General features: G+C 37.0%; 2 protein-coding genes across 6 annotated transcripts; both read left to right on the top strand.

The window, feature by feature from the left end:
• The first annotated feature begins 268 nt into the window (after nucleotides 1-268).
• On the top strand, nucleotides 269-10,000 carry LOC137737156 (long chain acyl-CoA synthetase 6, peroxisomal). 2 transcript variants are annotated; one of them, XM_068476546.2, is made up of 23 exons: nucleotides 269-856; nucleotides 2,368-2,428; nucleotides 2,531-2,608; nucleotides 2,760-2,831; nucleotides 2,942-3,023; nucleotides 3,176-3,281; nucleotides 3,361-3,437; nucleotides 4,136-4,180; nucleotides 4,307-4,393; nucleotides 4,821-4,910; nucleotides 5,197-5,276; nucleotides 5,381-5,474; nucleotides 6,016-6,104; nucleotides 6,196-6,284; nucleotides 6,728-6,857; nucleotides 6,989-7,107; nucleotides 7,876-7,999; nucleotides 8,087-8,173; nucleotides 8,682-8,785; nucleotides 8,917-9,002; nucleotides 9,227-9,313; nucleotides 9,417-9,503; nucleotides 9,593-10,000. In XM_068476546.2, the coding sequence occupies exons 1-23, from the start codon at nucleotides 736-738 to the stop codon at nucleotides 9,686-9,688; spliced, it is 2,091 nt and encodes a 696-aa protein (XP_068332647.1). In that variant the 5' UTR covers nucleotides 269-735; the 3' UTR covers nucleotides 9,689-10,000. The 2 variants fall into 2 exon arrangements, with proteins under 2 accessions (XP_068332647.1, XP_088538853.1); XM_088682727.1 differs by lacking the exon at nucleotides 269-856 and adding an exon at nucleotides 2,196-2,276.
• A 774-nt stretch (nucleotides 10,001-10,774) lies between these two features.
• On the top strand, nucleotides 10,775-19,249 carry CLC-D (chloride channel D). Of its 4 annotated transcripts, none has more exons than XM_088683574.1 (24): nucleotides 10,986-11,437; nucleotides 11,527-11,599; nucleotides 11,723-11,944; nucleotides 12,029-12,075; nucleotides 12,160-12,258; nucleotides 12,559-12,633; nucleotides 13,133-13,221; nucleotides 13,483-13,623; nucleotides 13,738-13,808; nucleotides 13,913-13,992; nucleotides 14,105-14,254; nucleotides 14,859-14,918; nucleotides 15,020-15,094; nucleotides 15,521-15,672; nucleotides 15,790-15,925; nucleotides 15,996-16,124; nucleotides 16,752-16,829; nucleotides 16,920-16,975; nucleotides 17,079-17,162; nucleotides 17,246-17,402; nucleotides 17,492-17,593; nucleotides 17,671-17,712; nucleotides 18,362-18,407; nucleotides 18,749-19,249. In XM_088683574.1, exons 1-23 carry the CDS (start codon nucleotides 11,258-11,260, stop codon nucleotides 18,368-18,370), a joined length of 2,307 nt encoding a protein of 768 aa, XP_088539700.1. In that variant the 5' UTR covers nucleotides 10,986-11,257; the 3' UTR covers nucleotides 18,371-18,407; nucleotides 18,749-19,249. The 4 variants fall into 4 exon arrangements, with proteins under 4 accessions (XP_088539698.1, XP_068332146.1, XP_088539700.1 ...); XM_088683571.1 differs by having other exon boundaries at nucleotides 17,671-17,717; XM_088683572.1 differs by lacking the exon at nucleotides 18,362-18,407 and having other exon boundaries at nucleotides 10,775-11,437.
• Nucleotides 19,250-19,646: the final 397 nt, after the last annotated feature.

Genomic DNA, 19,646 nt, shown 5'->3' with positions numbered 1-19,646 from the left:
TTTTTACACTAAAAAGTCAATCATGGTACTATTCATTTTACCCTTTATTTTGTTTTTATCGATAAAATTCAAAGTTTTGAAGTCATTTTCATTAGTTTTCCATTTTAAATACTTTTATTTAAAATTAAATATGAATATTATTTGACAAAAACCGATCGCACAATATACAATGAACGAAGACGATTTCAGATCTTAAGATCCTTCTAAAGAGGGTCCGAAGAGTGTCCTCATTCGAAAACAAATATGCACTTTAGTTAAATTAATATTCAAGGAGGAACCTATCCTTAGACTTACTCTAGTCTCCAAATTTGAAGTCCAAATATTTGACCTCTACCACGAAGCCATCCGCCAACGTAGAAAGGCAATAAAAACCAGGACAGTCGACGGCCGGCACAAAAAAAGCCATTAGAAATCAATATTTGAATAAAATTCAACATATTTATTATTCATCGTTCTCTTTGCATTATCTGATATCTGTCCGGATCCATGTCATTGTCACCTACCTCTTTCTGATCGCGATCGTTGGGACGCGTGCCCTTTATAACATTCAATCCCGGATCACCTTCCCGAGAAACAAACAGAAAGTTAAGAGCTCACGAAACCCTGACCTCAGTGGATAATATCACATCGAACAACAAAAACATTACCGACTCACGACACCAAATCACCAATCGCGCATCTTCTCCTCCTCTCTGCTGTTTGGAAACCAGGACCAACGTCCCAACGCTCCTTCCGATGGATTCAGCGCCAGCCCAGCGTCGCCTTAGAGCAATCAATGGCCACCTCGCCTCCGCCTCCGCCGCCGACTCCGAGTCCCTTCTCCGTCTCAACCCCACCGCCGGCGAGTTTTTTTCCGGTGCTCCCTCTGTCTCTCTCTGTTGATTTTTTCCAGCTTAATTTTGGTTTTGGTTTTGAATTTTGATCGGATAGTATGCACGCGAAGCTCAAAGCTTTTTTGTGAAGGAAGTTATTTCAAAGGAGAAAAAGCTAGGGCTTATTAAGGTGGCATTAATGCCCCTAGGTTTTGTGGTGTCTTTATTGTGAGATACTTTTGAGCTTCCGAGGGCTCGATACATTTATGATTCATTGCTTTTTTTTTTCGATTTTTTTATCTTCCGTTTTGACTTCGGTTGAGGATCATTCGATTTTGAATTGTTTTCCATTTGTGGGTGCTGCTTCATTTGATTTCATACGCTGCTTTTTCTGATGTGGAAAGCACTTCCGATTCATTTGATTTCATACGCTGCTTTTTCTGATGTGGGACAGATAATGTTGCGTTTCGATTTCTAAGAGATTTGGATTTGACTTACTTTTTTGTTTTTGTTTTGATAAAGGGCTTTCTTTGATGGACACTTATGTTTTTCCTTTTTGCGGAATTTGTTCCTGATGGCGTTTTGGGTTGTTTTCCGTTGGCAAATAAAATCAGATCTTTTGTGGGGATTTTGGTCAATGGGGACAAGAGACCATTTTGAGTGGGCTTTTGATTCGGGGGAGGTATGGCAACGCTTTATGGGAACTATGGATATGTAGCGGGGTATAAAAACCAATGAATCAATTAATATCTTTGATGGAAAGACCGTTGTATGACAATTAGGAAAATATACTTGGGAGTTCATCGTTTTGTCCTTCCATTGGTCTGAATTCTGTGAAACTTTACTTTCTATCTCCCGCTTCCAAGCACATATAAGCATTTGACAATTTTCTTTGCTCCTCTCTCTTTCTCTCTCTCTCTCTCTCTAATGGGAAAAATGGACTGATCTAGCTGATGAAGAGTACTTGAAGTTTTTGGATATAAATTTATATAAAAACTCGGATCAGTAAAATGAAGTGGACTACGATGACAAAGAAGGTGGATTATATGAAAAAAGAACTATAGTATTTACAGGGCTAATCCTTTCAGCAATTGGTTTCATTGTTTTCTCTTCAATTGATTAAAATATTGTCTGCTTTTTGTCTGTCGTAGGTTTGGTTTTGTATCTCTCTTTTCCTTCGTTTGGTTCTCTTGTTTAGTTTCTTTTGCATTATGTGTTTCATAATGAAAACTTTGGCCATTTACATTCGCATGTTGTATGGGATATGTCACTGCATGAATCCTGCTTTGTGGGATATTGTGAAAGTGATAGTGGATGAGTCTGTTGCTCAAAAGATAAACTTCTGGGGGAATCGAGGGCTTTCAAGTTGGATATGAAATGGAAGTCAGATTCTTTGAAAGGTTTGGTTTCTTTGTTTTGCGGTGGACAGGGGACTATAGAATAAGTGGGAACAGCTTGGTAAAGGTGGTTAGCAACCTGTTCTAGATACGTGTCTAGGATGTTTAACTTATTGACTCAAATACATATATTATTAATATCATTAAATTCGTGACAGAGCATGGTTACAGTGTGGTGCTTCCAGAGAAATTAGACACAGGAAAGTGGAATGTATACAGGTGGGCATACTCCCTTTTTTTCATTTGTGCTGCCCCAACAAGGTCCATGGCTATTCTCTCTATTCATGTGAGGAAAATATATTTGTTTTGTTGTGGTGACAGATCTGCTCACTCCCCATTGAAGCTTGTTAGTAGATTCCCTGATCATCCTGAAATTGGTACACTGCATGATAATTTTGTGTGAGTCACTTACTTTTTGCCAAACTACACAAGGACATTTAAGCTCAACAATTCCTTACAAATATCTGTCCTAAATTTATATTTCTATCCACTTGTATTTAGTTCCCTTGGAATTTGCTAAAAGACTTTATCTAACTTTTGTCAATATTAGGCATTCTGTTGAAACTTTCCGAGATTATAAATATTTGGGCACACGAATTCGCGTTGATGGAACAGTTGGAGAGTGAGTGTCTTTTCATGTAATTTAAAATTCTCAGTTCCTGTGAATCACAATTATTTGGCTCACATCCAGTGGAAACCTCACCCGGTTTCATTTGTTTTTCTGCCTTCAAGTTACAAATGGATGACGTACGGAGAAGCAGGTACTGCTCGGTCAGGAATAGGTTCTGGCCTAATTTATCATGGAATACCAAAGGTGTAATTTCACTAATTGTTCTATGGTTCCTATACTTTCGTTTATTGGTCATTGAACTTCATCTCTAATTAGTTCCTTGAAAATACTGAGTGGATTTCCCTGATGTTACTTGACATCAAATCCTCCTTGAACTTTTATTTCTATAACTACAGGGATCTTCCATTGGATTGTATTTTATCAATAGACCTGAGTGGCTCATCGTTGATCATGCCTGCTCTGCGTATTCGTACATATCAGTTCCTTTATATGACACTCTCGGTTTGTGCCACTTTTCCCGTATTTTGCCAATCTTGGTCTAGGTGTCAGATGTTATAATTGAATATGGTATTCTTTGCAGGTCCAGATGCTGTCAAGTACATTGTAAATCATGCTGTTGTACAAGTTATCTTTTGTGTGCCTCAAACATTGAATAGTGTGAGTTTAACTTATATCACTTCAGGGTGCTCTATAACTTAACAATATTCTCTTGAGTTGTAAAAACTTAATCTTGTAAATTTCTTTCTTCCTCGGTTTTATATACGTTAGGTATTAAATGACAACTAAAAATTTGTTTTATATTCTTGGAGATGCGCATATGATCAGCTATAACCCATACATATTTATATATGTTAAGTATTAAATGACAACTAAAATTTTGTTTTATATTCTTGGAGGTGCGCATATGATCAGCTATAACCCATACATATTTGGGTAAATGCTATTCGCAAAATGTTTTGAGCAAGTGTTCATCAGGTTGAATTGTTGTATGGAATATAGACCAGATGCTAATTTAGATATCAAATTATTAAAATAAAGACGAAGAAAACGTGGTCTACATGCAGAAAAAACTCAACATAAAAATAAAAAAGTGAAGATCCTTTAACAGTAACCATCCACGTAACTGGGAAACTGTTTCTTCTGAACTATGTGGTGTCGAGTTCTTTCACCTTGACATTGGACTCATGTTTGGCCACAATTACTGTCAAAGTTATATCCCTTAAGGCGCTTTTTTCCTTGCAGTGTATATAATCTATATAACTTGTAGACTGAAATTGTTCATGTTTGGTTATTCCATATTGTTATATTACACGGCTCTGAATTCCTCAATTGATTCTTGTCATTTGGAATTGCAGTTGTTGAGCTTCTTGGCGGATATTCCAACTGTACGCCTGATTGTGGTATGAGAATACACCTCATAGTATTAAATAAATCTTTGTACTACTGAAAGGTGATTGTGATGTTGACTTTGCACAGTTTATATATCATTTAAAATAATGTTTTCATTTCCCTTCGATATTATGCAGGTTGTTGGGGGAGTGGATGATCAAATTCCATCCCTTCCATCATCGACCGGAGTGAAGGTTGTAACATATTCAAAATTGCTATCTCAGGTAATTCCATTCTTCCCCATGAATCCACTGAATCCATGAAAGGTCATAGGAGATCTGCCAAAGATCTTCTTATGGATGCATAAATGATAGACATCCAAGTATTATATGATAAATTTTTATTTGTAAAATATTAGCATAAAGATAATGCTTTGAGCAATGCTAAAAGAAACTCACAAGCATAAACACTCCAGAAATACCCATGTCATCATAGCTGCATATTGGATATTTTCTCTGTCCTAGGCCACTCGTTGTCTTCTTGCAGATTTTAATGCATAGTCTGTTCACACAGATAATGAACATGAGGTGTTTTCTGCTAATGTTGCTACTTGGATATTACGATTCTTATTATACTTAGATTCCTTAGTATGTGATGATATATTTTTAAAAACTTTGAGTGATGTGCTTCTTATCCATTGTGTTATTTTAGGGCTCTAGTAGTATTCAGCCTTTTTGCCCACCAAAACCAGAGGATGTTGCTACAATATGCTACACAAGTGGTACAACTGGCACCCCAAAGGTACCAACTTAAAGTGTTATGAACTTTTAGATTTTTCAACCAAAATATATGTAACAACTTTTAGCTTTCTGATGAAGTTGGGTTTCCGCAATAAATGGTTTAACTTTTGTATTTGCATATATTATTTTGAGTTCTCCTTTTAGAACTGTTAAGATATTGTGTGAGAAACAAAAATTCTAGGGCTGTCATCTCCTCCAATACAATTATGTTAAATACTCTCCGTATCTTCTATGTAACCCCATGTATTGTAACACTTGCACTATAACTGACAATAACATTTGGCTAGGGAGCTGTATTGACTCATGGAAACTTTATTGCAAATGTTGCTGGGTCCACTATTGCTGTCAAATTCTACGCGTCTGACGTGTGAGTATCAGTAGTTTTGTTTGCCTAGTAGGTTTTTTTTTGGTCAGATTTTCAATTCCACACACACTGCTTCGTCTCTGACTATTTTACCTTGTATTTTCCAGCTACATATCATATCTTCCCTTGGCACACATTTATGAACGGGTTAACCAGGTCATGACAGCATATTTTGGAGTTGCTGTTGGATTCTATCAAGGGGTATGAAACTTGTTTTCACCATTTCCTTTTCAATAGTTTTTGCCATATCTTGAATCTGTAGTATTGTCCCCCCACCGAAACAAAAACCTGTCCATTTGTTAAAAAGGTTTACTTCATTGTAAATGCTTTTTTTGCATCTTTTTTCTTGGAATGCAATATACACTGCGCCAGAATCAATCTACCTGGTCAAAATTAGTCTGCAGTTTACTAAGGGTAGATTCATGTTGACGTATTAAACTGTTCTCAATTATACTGGTTTCAAGCATGTAAGAGTAAGACTTTACTAGAAGTGATGAATCTCCTAATGTAATCTAATGCATTTGTAATGTTGATTCATAAACATTAACATTGGTCTAAGGCTCTAAACCTATTGGAACTTATTAATAACTTTAAAACTGCTGACCTTTGCCTATATGTTGTAATATATGTTATAGTCGTTAGACTAGCTGGTTTATTTATAAGTTTATATCTTGTTTTTTTGGGTTTAACTACATATGTTTAGAGACAAGCCTTACAGGGTTTATTTAACTGTTCGATGCAGGATAATCTAAAATTAATGGACGATATGGCAGCACTAAGACCTACCATCTTCTGCAGTGTTCCTAGGCTGTATAACAGAATATATGCGGGGTAAATTTTTTTTAATTGCTTATGTGATTGTTCACCTAAAAGAAACTAATATCCTTAAACAGTCATTAACTCGGATGTACTGGCTATTTAGTATTACAAATGCGGTAAAGACATCCGGTGCGCTGAGGGAGAGGCTATTTAATGCTGCTTACAATGCCAAGAAGCAGGCACTATTAAGTGGTAAAGCATTTTGCCACCTAAATTCTTTTTACATTATAACATGAGAGTCTACGACTCACACAATTACTTATGCTTTAAACTTCTTTTTGCGTACTTAACACTAAGTATGATCTTATGGAAATGGTTTAAGGTGTGAAATCTAGGTGCCAACGTCCAAGTAGAAAATGTATCAAGTTTAACTTTGAAATAATAGAAAACTAGAATTGTGGAAAATTAGAACCAAAACTACAAATGAATGAGTTGTAGTCTATATTTAAGGTGGAAATGTAGCAGCTTGAAAATGAGATGGACAGAAATGTTTGCTCGACCCTGCCTCGTGGTTCCTTGAACTTTCTGTTAGCCATAGCTAACAAGGGATGAGTCTAAACTGTTTTGATGCCAATTACTTCCTTGTGTTATGTACTTTTCACTATTTCTTATTGTAACACGATGTTATTTTATAGGAAAAACTGCATCCCCCATGTGGGACAGATTGGTATTCAATAAGATAAAGGCTAAGCTAGGAGGACGAGTTCGTTTTATGGCATCAGGTGCTTCACCCTTGTCTCCTGATGTGATGGAATTTCTAAAGATGTAAGTCTTTTACATTTCTAGGCATATTGAATTCCTAGGAGGAGTCACATGTGGTTGATTTTTATTTTATTGTTTTTATTCTTTTGTATCTACTGGCTTGTAATTACTAATTAGTGGTGATTTATTCCCAGATGCTTTGGTGGTGAAGTAAATGAAGGGTATGGAATGACTGAGACCTCTTGTGTTATTAGTGCTATGGATGGGGCTGACAACATATCTGGGCACGTTGGCTCTCCTAATCCAGCTTGTGGTGAGTTATTATCCACTGGCTCTGTGAGTTTAACGCAGCTAATTAATGGCACTATTTACATTCATTTCGATTAATGTGGACCAAAAATTTGAGTTTTTTATTCTTTAACCCTTCTACTGTCCCGAGGGTCAGACTTAGTTAGCTGGAAAAAATGTAATTGTGAAAACTTCTTGCATGGTGCCATTCAAGTGTCAATTCCTTCTCCTCCAATGATTTTTTAAGCACTTGTATGATCTCATACTTCTCGATAGCATATCTTCACAGATGGAAGGATTATGCCTGAACTTGTTCAATTGCAATTGTCACACAAATGAGTTTTACCTGGTCATCATTATCTGACTATTATAGTGCCCTAAAATCATGTTTAATTTTCATCACAGTTATTTAGACTTGACAAACTGGTTATGTGGAACCATTTGAATGACTGGTTCCATTATATGCTCACATGTAGGGCTGTTAGAAATATTTTCCTGTCAAAACAAACTAGTGCAGTTTAACCTAAGTTGGCTTAGTCAGGTTATTGTAACATTAATCTGGCAAAGCGGACCTGATCCGATGTATTAATAGTGCATTAAAAATCCATATTTTCCCTAATGGGGTTTTGAACGTGTACTTTGGATTGCATGCATTCCTATCCATATTTTTTATTTAAATACGAATGCATGCAATAAGTGAACTATACATCTGACAATGGTGCTTGAATTCGTGGTGAAATCTGTGTCAGATTGTTAATACCTTAAAGTTTTGTTTTCATATTTTTGATTCCAGAAATAAAGCTTGTTGATGTACCGGAAATGAACTATACATCTGACGATCAACCCTATCCTCGTGGTGAAATCTGTGTCAGGGGTCCTATTATATTCCAAGGCTATTACAAAGATGAAGTGCAGACGTAGTTAACTTACTTGTTATTGCTTATTTTAAACGGTATTCATTCACTCAGATAAAATCAGTCTGATAATATAATTGTACTGGATAGGAGGGAAGTGGTCGACGAAGATGGATGGCTTCATACTGGAGACATTGGCTTGTGGTCACCTGGAGGTCGTCTGAAAATTATTGATAGGTGAGATGATAGCATCCTCATTCTGTTCAGTATCAAGCTTTATATTTTCTAATTGTGATACGCATATGGTAACCTTGTAAAGTTCGAAGTGGTAATAGTGTCAAGTTCAATATATATGTACACACACACACATGTTAAGGCTCATAAGATTTCCCAGGCAATTGCTGACATTCGTATAAAGCAAAAGACGCACAGCATATTTTTGGATGATTAGAATCAGACATGGCCCAGCATGGGTTTATAATGCATGGTCTTGCGAAAGATATTCACTGGGCATTGCAATTAAAATGCCTACAGGTTGGATGCTAAGGGTTAAACGAACTGTGACGGTTCTACTCTTCCCATCCCCCCACCCCAAATCCTGCCCATTTTTCTTCAGAAAGTTAATTTGACCGACACCTCATATGGAGAGAATCTATTGAAATGACAGGATTTATTGTGCTTAGCATATTAGTCCTCTTTTAGCATGTGGACAGCTTATAACTGGAGGTTTTGTATACTCCTGTAGGAAGAAGAACATTTTCAAGTTGGCACAGGGAGAGTATATAGCTCCAGAGAAAATCGAGAATGTCTATGCCAAGTGCAAGTTTGTTGCCCAGTGCTTTGTCCATGGTAAGAATTTAGAATCTGCAAACTCTCTCTCTCTCTCTCTCTCTCTCTCACACACACACACACACACACACACAAACACACACACATACACACATGATGGGTTGCTGATGCTTATTTGCTGCTATCCATAGGTGACAGCTTTAATGCTTCGTTGGTAGCGATTGTTGCAGTTGACCCGGATGTGTTGAAAGCATGGGCTGATTCTGAAGGCATTAAGGTGAAGATATCACATTAATCACAAAAAATTAAGATATTAACTTCCATGTTTGAAGACTTACAAAAGTTTGGTTGACCTTTTTACGGATGCACATAAAAAAGTGTTTGGCCTTTCAATTTTTCCTACAAACGGTTGATAATCTTCATTCAGTAACTTCTCAAAAGTCGGAACAACTGGAAACAGTTTAACTTCTGAATAACTTCTCTGGTGATGTTTGGGTGCAGTTTGAAGATTTAGGGAAACTGTGCAATGATCCAAGAGCAAGAGCAGCTGTATTGGCTGATATGGATTCTATTGGCAGGGAAGCTCAGGCAAGTTACTTTAATAAAATTACTCAAACGCTATCCGTGTCTTGCATGCTGTTCAAATTAAGCGTTGGATGTTCTAATAAAAAATTCAATACTATCTCTTCAGTTGAGAGGTTTCGAATTTGTAAAAGCCGTGACACTGGTGCTTGAACAATTCACAATGGAGAATGGACTGCTCACTCCGACGTTTAAGGCAAGTATTCAGTTTCAAACAATTGATAGCAAATGCATGGACAAATTAACATGACTGACATTCTCTCATTCCATACTTGACCTCTTCAGATCAAGAGATCTCAAGCGAAGGATTACTATGCAAACGCAATATCGACCATGTATTCGGAGCTTGCTGTTTCCGAATCCGCCCCTTCGAAGCTTTAAGTGACACAATGAGGAGCAGCCAAATTGATGCTCTCATCCAACCACGAAAAACCGAAAAAAAAAAGAAAAAAAAAGAAATAAGAGAAGCAGCTAAGCTGGATGCCAAGCATTCTTGTAAGTAGATTTTATTATTTGTGGGGGCGACACAATGAAAGACATGGATTTCAAAGCGCCTCATACTTTGCTTATTTATTTATTTATTTTGTTTCTAAAAGTGAAATGAAGTAGAAATATTCAATTTATTGATTAGAATGTACCAAAAATTAGAGAATTATAATAATTTAATAAATATAAATTAGAACTTTCAGAGCATGATTTTGATTGGTGATGTCAAGGGAATATTAAAACCTTGTGGTCGTTTTGTAACGCTTATGTGGTGCATTCTTAATCGCTCTATCAAATGTTTTATAGTACATTTCTTATTACTTTAGCTTAAAACCTTTGGTACATGGACATTCGGATAATGTATGAAACAAAAACTGAAAAGAGAATACAAGCAAAACAAATTACTATTAGTCATGGTTTCACACTTGGAAATGCGTTACCGCCGACTGGCCAATCGTTGATGGGTTGACTTTGGCTCACTACCATGTGGATATAGTGGAATTCAGCAGTGTCCATTAAAACTTAGGCATGGTCTATGGATGAAACGCACTTGGGATGGTACTCTTATGAGTCCTGGGTTTTGGACTACAAAGGACGTCGATATTGCGGTCTGTCTCCCTCCACCAAACAATGTCCGTCACTAAAGAATTGGATCTGCTCCGAATCTTAATATTCATGTTTTTCATACAGAAAAAGCGTGATTCGGTATTCTTAGAAAAAAATAGAGAAATCAAAACCGAGTTAAAAAATGCATATATTTGTACCGCATAAATTGACACACAAACAACATCTTTGATTTTTTTACTCTCCAATTCACGATCCAGCTGTGTTGATCTTTAATGTCAGGAGCGGATCTAGTTCCTGTCACTAATACCATGCACCTTTGCTCACCTCGGTTGGACGCTGACACGTCCCGCCACCACCATCCCATCTAATTTATTAATCATTTTATATTCCTCAACCGTAAGACCTAAATTCCCTCCCCCAAGCCATAATCCACTACATTCTAATCCCATTCTTACCGAACACTTCATCCCACGTCACATCAAACAACGATCATTGCATTTCTCGAAGGCTACGATCTGACCGCCCATTCACTACATCCGAAAATTCCACACAACCGCCGCCGCAGAGGATCCAACTCCCTCTCGCGCAAGCACCTGTTTCGTTGCAAAGCGATGGTTTTTCAGTCAACAGATAAAAAATGTAAAACGACAGAAAAAAGCCAGAGAGAGAGAGAGAGAGAGAGACTCCCGGTTCTATACTTTTTTACGCCAGACTCATCTCTCTCTTCGAATCACTTCCCAAAAACAGTTTTCCGATTCCGATTACACGTTTCTGCTTTTCCGGAATTCAATTTGCTTCTCAATCTAATCTGCGATCGGTTATGCGGTGCGTGGACTTGGATATCGATTTCGGAATTTCTAGGGTTTGATCGGAATACCGAATTTGGAGAAATCAATCATGCTGTCGAATCATTTACAGAACGGGATCGAGGCGCCGAAGCTGGCCTGGTCCCGCCTCCCGCACTCGGAGGAAGCCGCCGAGCCCGACGCCGTCGGTCTCATGAAGATGAGCGACGATGTCGGCGTCGAGAGCCTTGACTACGAAGTTATTGAAAATTACGCATACTGGGAGGAGCAGGTTGCAATTTTAAGCTTAACTGAGGGGGAGTTTTTTTTTTTAGAAATGTCCCTATTTTGGGGGTTAATTTTGTGTTTGGCAATCTACAGGCGCAGAGAGGGAAGCTCTATGTTGGTTATCATGTGATGGTGAAGTGGTTCTTTGCTTTGCTCATCGGTATCGGTAAGCACTTCTCAGCTTCCGGTACTGAATGTGTAGCTTTTCTGCTGTCACTTCAAAAGAATCAATTTTTAGTAGAACAGCATTAACATTATCATTTCATTCAATCCATTTGATTGCTTTCAGGCACTGGATTAGCTGCGGTTTTCATCAATATTGCAGTCGAGAACTTTGCAGGCTGGAAGTTTGCATTGACATTTGCAATAATCCAAAAATCATATGTGGCTGGTTTTGTAGTATACATATTCATCAACTTAGTTTTGGTTTTTTCGTCTGTATATATCGTTACACAATTTGCACCCGCAGCAGCTGGGTCTGGTATTCCCGAAATCAAGGGATATTTGAATGGTAAGGTGGACTGATCATGTATTTCTGTTGAGTGTTGCTACTTTTATCAATGAAATGTCCGCTGATTGTTATTCAAATGTGCAGGGGTTGATATACACGGTGTACTTCTTTTCAGAACCTTGATTGGAAAGGTATCGTGATCTGGTTTGGTGTTCGTTTGTTGGGATTTAAACTATGTTCTTTGCATTATAGTATTTTTTCTGCTAATTGCACAGATCTTTGGGAGCATTGGCTCCGTGGGAGGTGGTCTAGCTTTAGGCAAAGAGGGCCCTCTTGTTCATACTGGTGCTTGTATTGCTTCTTTGCTTGGACAAGTAAGCACTACTGATCTTTTGGAAGCCTCTAATTATGTAATCTAGGCCACAGAACCACATATTATTCCTAAAAGTTTTTGTTTTCAGGAGAGTTCTTTCAGCTTCTGGGGTGTGTAGGCAATTGTTTGCACATTCTTGTAATTATTATTTTTCATATCATTTTTTAATCTACAATCTTAATGATCCAGCGTAAGTGCTTAAAAACCATATTTTTATGTCCATATTGTAATATCTTTCTACTATCTGAGTTGCTTGCTATTATGTTTTTTGAAAGATTATTTTGGTCATATCTTATTACAGGGTGGATCTACGAAATACCATCTAAGCTCTAGGTGGCTACAGATATTTAATAGCGATCGGGATCGTAGGGATCTGGTGAGTGATTCATGTCTTTTATGTTTTTGTCTGAACTTTAAAGGTTTGACCCGTGTGAAACTGGACTTTTTACCTTATGTTGGTTCACTTTTGTAATCTATAATTCGTAGTTTCTCTTGCAATTTTAGTCATAGGCATAGTTATCTTGTTTGAGTATTTCTCTGTTCACGACTAACAGATGCTAGTCATCAAGTTCACGAGCTTTTGTAGTTGTACTGCTGTTCTTTTATCACTACTGATATCACGAATCTAGTTCATATGTGACGTTCTGTTTTATTGAAAGAAAATGCAGTATGTACACTATATATTCGTTGGATGTCTATGTAACTTTTGTTAAGATTGTACAAGTAATTACCAAAAAAAAAATTATCCAAGTATTGTTCTTATCATCTTCCTTTGCTCTTTGATGTGTCCAACTCTGATATTTCTTCTATTTAAAAATAGCTATGATGAACCTCAAAATTGTTCTCATTTTACATTTGTGTGATTTTTTGAAAAGGTAACCTGTGGGTGTGCTGCTGGAGTGTCTGCTGCTTTTCGAGCTCCTGTTGGTGGTGTTCTATTTGCACTGGAAGAAGTTACATCTTGGTAATGCAATTTCATTCTTGGTCATGCAGTTATTGTCTCAATGTGCATTTTGATTATATTTTTTATTGGTTAAAACCTTTTTATGATAGTTAGTTCTTCGTCCTTTCAGTTTTATGTGCACGTCTATTTTAGATTGAAACATAGAATTACAATTATATATGTCAGTACTTGTGGAGTTAAAGCTCTTTTAAGTATTAAAACTCAATTCCTCAACCTTCTTTTAGGGATTTTATAACCTTTATTTAATTTTTTGTTCATAAGGTGGAAGAGTCAACTTATGTGGCGTGTATTTTTTACTTCTGCTATTGTGGCTGTTGTGGTGCGTACTGCAATGGGATGGTGTAAGAGTGGAAAGTGTGGACATTTTGGCTCAGGTGGCTTCATAATATGGGACTTATCAGAGTTAAGATCTAATATTTTTTTTTTTTTTCAAGAAAAATATCTAAAAACCTCTTTAGTTTTGTATTTTTCCTCAGTTTTGAGCCTTTTTCTAACTTCCTAACTGATGTCATTCAGTGGTCAAGAGGACTACTCTTTTGAGGAGTTCTTGCCGATGGCGGTTATTGGGGTCATTGGAGGATTACTGGGTATGGTGTTCATTGTCTGAGCTATGTGTGTCTACATGCTTTTCCTTTGTTTTTCTTTCCTCATAATATTTCACTTTATTTTCATTTTCTTTTCTTTTTTTCAGGAGCCTTATTTAACCAGCTTACGTTTTATATTGCATACTGGCGTCGAAATTATTTGCACAAGAATGGGAATCGAGTCAAGGTTGGTTTTTGACTGTAGTCGGTAATGTTTATATTCTTTCAATAGCGCCATGTAATTCTAAAATTGACTTCAACTCCTTTTTATTCCCTTCACGCCAAACACCAAAATGCAGATAATTGAAGCGTGCCTCATCTCGCTGATAACATCAATTATTTCCTTTGGTCTACCACTTTTAAGAAAATGCAGTCCATGCCCTGAAGCAGATCTAGATTCTGGTATTGAATGCCCAAGGCCTCCAGGAACGTATGGGAATTATGTAAATGTAAGATGTCAACTGATAATTACTTGCTCAGTTATTTTGAAATCGTCTATAGGTTTTCTCTTTCTTCTTGCCATTTAGCCTTCTTGCCATTTAGCTTCAGTTTTGTATGTGGTGTCTTTCTTTTGTATTTAGTGTGAATTGAATATACAGTACTTTTATTTTCCCTTGTAGCCATATCATAATATGGAAATTGAATGGCCAACTTATACCTGAAGGTGCATATGTCTACTCTTAATAATAATAAAAAAAGTAAATAGTATTAGTATACCAAGAACCTCTCTATGAAACTTGTAGGTTTAACTGGAAAATGTCTGGAGTTCTCAATACATGTGGAAGCCACTTGGGTTTTATGGTTTAAAAAATTAGCGAAGATAGTTATCATTATTGTTAATTTTCTTGGGAAAGCTCATTTTAAACTCCCAAGTTTGAGTCTCTCATTGACCCTAAGCCCTAAGTTACTCTTTCTGATTAAAGAATCATTTTGTTTCGTTACTAAGATTCAGCTTCATTTGGGTGTTGAGAATATACTTTGGGTCCAAATACTGAATTCTGAGAATTCTGAAGTAACGTCAGAATATTCATTTCTAATTTATCGTATTTCCAGTTTTATTGCAGTAAGAACAAGGAATACAATGATCTCGCAACTATTTTCTTCAATACTCAGGTTTTTAGAATTTCTGGAATCATTTACTTCATCCTTTACGTATTGGTTTTCAGGTTGCCTTACGGGTCTCATTACAGGTTTATTTTTTCTTTTGGTTGCAGGATGATGCAATTAGGAATTTGTTTAGTGCAAAAACAATTCATGAGTATAGTGCCCAAAGTTTGTTGACCTTCTTGGTATTGCATTTGTTTACTTCACTCAACGCTTGCTTTTTCCTCTTAAAGCATTGTATTCAGTTTTTAGAAGTTAATGACAAGGCTCCTCTTTTTTGTATGTCATTTTAGCTCATGCACAGAGACTCCCACTGGCAGTATGAAAATATATTTAGAATGTTGTAAGGTCTTGTCAATAGAGCTTGCCTTCCCCAAAGAAATATTTCAAGGGACAAAAGATAACATACATAAGAAAGTTTATATGCTCTTGGAAAATGATTCTAATCTCTAAAATAAGTATAGGGGCTTGGAGTTTAAGGGCTTGGAGAACATTGAATCTTTTCAATAAAAATGTAATTTGACCATGAATGTTCCCAGAAGGAAGTTAGTTTTTCTTGTGTCATTACTCCCTTAAGGATTATTTGTGTAACTTTTCCCAATGCATTCCAGGTGATGTTTTATTCATTAGCAGTTGTGACATTTGGTACTGCCGTTCCAGCTGGTCAATTTGTTCCTGGGATCATGATAGGATCTACATATGGGCGTCTTGTGGGCAAGTTTGTGGTTAGCTTTTACAAGAAGCTCAACATTGAAGAGGGAACGTGAGTCTTGTGAATATTTATTGACAGAGATTTAAAACTAAATGCGCTTTTTTTTTTTTTTTTTCAATGCATGTAATGTATTCATGAACTTTCCTCTCATGCTTACTGGTTCTGCAGATATGCTCTACTGGGAGCAGCTTCTTTTCTTGGAGGTTCAATGCGGATGACAGTGTCTCTGTGCGTCATTATGGTTGAAATCACAAATAATTTGAAATTATTGCCTCTTATCATGCTTGTTCTTCTTATTTCGAAGGTACACTTCTGAAACTTTTATTGTATTAGTAGATGCTCTGGAGAAATACTTACACCTTTTACATTTGCAGGCTGTTGGTGATGCTTTCAATGAAGGCCTGTACGAAGAACAGGCGCGATTAAAGAGCATTCCATTACTGGAATCAAGACCCAAGTACCAAATGAGGAAGATGACTGCAAAAGAGGCCTCTGGAAAAAGGGTGAATGCCATTATTAAATTTCAAATCTCTTTATTAAGATTGTAGACAAGGGCATGTGTTTGGTGCTGACATGGACAATAGATAACTTTTCATGGCTGACCCCTTATATTTAAACATTAGTACAGAGTCATATGCTCAAATGTGCCTAGAGATGTTCACTTGTCTAGAACTTGCATACTTGATCCATCTAACTTCTGATGCCTATCTCAAGTACGAGGGGCCTCTTTAAACTGTAAAGGTTATGCCCAAATTGATTTGTCTGGATCCTTTGGGAAATGGGTTATGCTTCATATCACTATAGATAACTGGATTGGACGTTAGGGAGTCTTTTGTTCAGTTCTCACCCAAATATGGAAACATCCAAATGAAGGCAGAAAAGAAAAAAAGTTGAAAGACTACCTTCTCTTATTACTTTAAAGGGGATGCCTATTCCTCCAAATAACATCAGCAGGCACTATTTCTGGTATTAAACACTTTTTTTTGCCTGTGGTTGCGTTTTCCATTTTAATTGTACATGGTGCGAGTGCCTTGTGCTTCAATGATTTCACAATGCATTGACTTATTTATTCTTTTACTTTTATTCGTTTCAATAGTAAGCTTACTGTGCTCAATTTTCTGTCTGTGTAGGTGATTTCCTTCCCTCGTGTTGTTAAGGTTGCAGATGTGGTTTCTATTTTGCAGAGCAACAATCATAATGGCTTCCCTGTATGCTTTACTTTGTTTTTGCCTCTCTTAACCTCTCTCTTTCTTTTTGCTTGATATATAAATGTGTGTTTCATTTTGTATTCCCTCCAGGTGATTGATCATGCAAGAAATGGGGAAACACTTGTAATTGGACTAATGCTTCGTAGGTATGGTATTTCTAATTTCTCCATTTACGTCTGATTTCGTTTTTTGAAGCAGTCAATGCAAATGTTTTGAAACATTAACGTGAGTATTTGAATTGTGATGCAGTCACTTGTTGGTACTTCTGCAGTCGAAGGTCGATTTCCAACATAGTCCTTTACCTTGTGATCCAAGAGGATCCAGGTCTATCAGGCAAGTCGAGGCTTGAAATTTTTTTTGTATTCTGGCCCTCACCTTTTACTAGGATATGTTTGACAGTTCCCTTTATATTCCAGGCACACCATCAGTGAATTTGTGAAACCTGCTTCCAGTAAAGGCTTATCTATGAATGATATACATCTCAGTTCAGATGACATGGAAATGTACATAGATCTTGCCCCATTTTTGAACCCATCTCCTTACATTGTCCCTGAGGATATGTCTTTGACAAAGGTGATAATTTCGCTGCCATTCATTTAAGGCTTTTCTTGCATGGCATGTTGTTCTAACTTAAATTTATATCGTTCTGTATGATGATGCAGGTATATAATCTTTTCCGACAACTAGGTCTGAGGCATATATTTGTTGTTCCCCGTCCATCTCGTGTGATTGGCTTGATTACCAGGAAGGATTTATTGCTTGAGGTATTGCCATCCATCCTCTTAATGGATTATACCAGCACTATACCGCAAGTATTGACTTCTGTTAGTTTTTCTTGCAGGAGAATGAGGATCCAGCTTCGGTGGAGCTCCAATCGACTAGTGTAAGGTCTCTATGATGCTTTGCTCATGCCAAATCTATCAAAATAGTTAGATGTGTGCATTAGTTAGTCCTCATTATGATGGCAAGCTTGTGGCATTTTATATGGTCTTCAAATACAAATTTGGTTCTGTTGTATAAAGTGATAATGTCGCAGCGTTGCCTTTCTTTTTCTTCTTTTTTGATGTGTCGGTAGCCTGCAAAATTTATTAGAAAGATGCCAATGTGCATCCAAGAGAGAAGATTTATACGAGTGATCAAGGTTGTGAGACTCAAGTTTCTCAAATATATAGCATGCCCATCCAGAAAGTGAACACTTTTTCAAGTCCTGGGTTTGTTTTTGGCACCTAGAATACAGTGATACATAGATGTATATGCCTGAGAAATATGTGTTCTGCAGACCAGATAAATGAAGAAGTTTTCGTTCTTTTATATATGTCAACTTGGGAGGAGACTACATGGCACATTGAATATGTTTGAACCGAATATACTGGGGTTACAAGGGTCTCGTTCAATGTGGATTTTAGTCCATGGATTATTCATGAATTATTTTCTTCCAGTTAAATTGATATTTATCATTTCTTTAAAGGCTTATGTCAGTGACATGTTTCAATTTTCTCCATTTTCCCACTTCACTGTTCCTCTTTTGCTAGAGGTTTTGACCGTATGGCACTTGCTTTCGCATAGAGTGGATAGAAAGTAAGCCAATTAGCACTTGCTTTCGTTCTAAACAACATTTTTGCTTTACTTGCCAAATATAGCACCTGTGATGTGAAAACAAATCTCTTGCCCAAACGTGCATTTTACCTTTTGCATTGACAAATTTTTAATGTTCTTCATAATTCTCTGATGGCGCCTTTGATGTGAAAACAAATATCTTGCCCGAACATGCATTTTACCTTTTCTATTGACAAATTTTTAATCTTCTTCATAATTCTGTGATGGCACCTGTGATGTGAAAACAAATCTCTTGTCCGAACATGCATTTTACCTTTTCCATTGACAAATTTTTAATCTTCTTCATAATTCTCTGATGGCAGAACTCAGTATCGAGATAGAAGAAAGGTTGGAAGGAATGGAGATATGGAGCGCCCGCTTCTCACTAGTCTTCTGGTCTAACATCATGTGTCCGGCTGATAATAAGGTCTGATCATCCTTGAGGACTTAATTCTTTAGAGCTTCCTCCATTCTTTGAACCTAAAATCTTATTCTTTCTCTGTAAGTTTACCTTAGGATCTAGGACTTTAGAATCCATCAATATGCTTCCCCTCGCACCGAGGGTAAACGGATCACACTCACCTGAATTTTGCAGCATGTATATCTGGATGATAATATACGGCAGATTAATGCAGACATAGAGGTTAAGTCTGGGACGCTGAATAAATGACGGGTTACACAGGAATTTGCAGGAATGGGAAGGATGTGACCCAATGTACTTGTACTGATTTTAGTGTTGTCGAGAAAATGGTTTAGTGAGAAATTAATCAACATTAGATTTGATACAGATGATGTTTACTGAAAGGAATTTCTGAGCTCTTACAGTTTTGATGCATTCTTGCAGACGCAACAGCATATCAGCGTCTGCTACTTTTGAATGATGTTCCAGTTGACACAAATAGAGTGCAACGGAACACGTTTTAATTTACCATTACATTCTTGCATTTATTTGTCTTCCATTCCAAGAGAGTTGATATTTGGGAATTCGTACCCCTGGCTTAGGACTTGGAACCCTAGGTTCAGGACCCCGAACCAAAACTTAAAAGCCCAGATTCGGGGTTCTAGTGTGATGGATCAAATTGAAATCGATCTTGACCGCAAGCAATACGTTATAGATCAGTTATAATTCATCCGTTCCTTTAGCTTGTTCTCCTTTTGTGTTCTCTCGTAGTATGTATGTTCCTTTAGCTTGTTCTCCTTTTATGTTCTCTTGTAATATGT

This window comes from Pyrus communis, chromosome 13, assembly GCF_041283825.1.
Source record: "Pyrus communis isolate YQ-2024b chromosome 13, ASM4128382v1, whole genome shotgun sequence".
In the NCBI taxonomy this organism is placed as follows: Eukaryota; Viridiplantae; Streptophyta; class Magnoliopsida; order Rosales; family Rosaceae; genus Pyrus; species Pyrus communis.
Note: the sequence above shows the minus strand (reverse complement) of the source record. Positions and strands in the feature narration are given on the sequence as shown.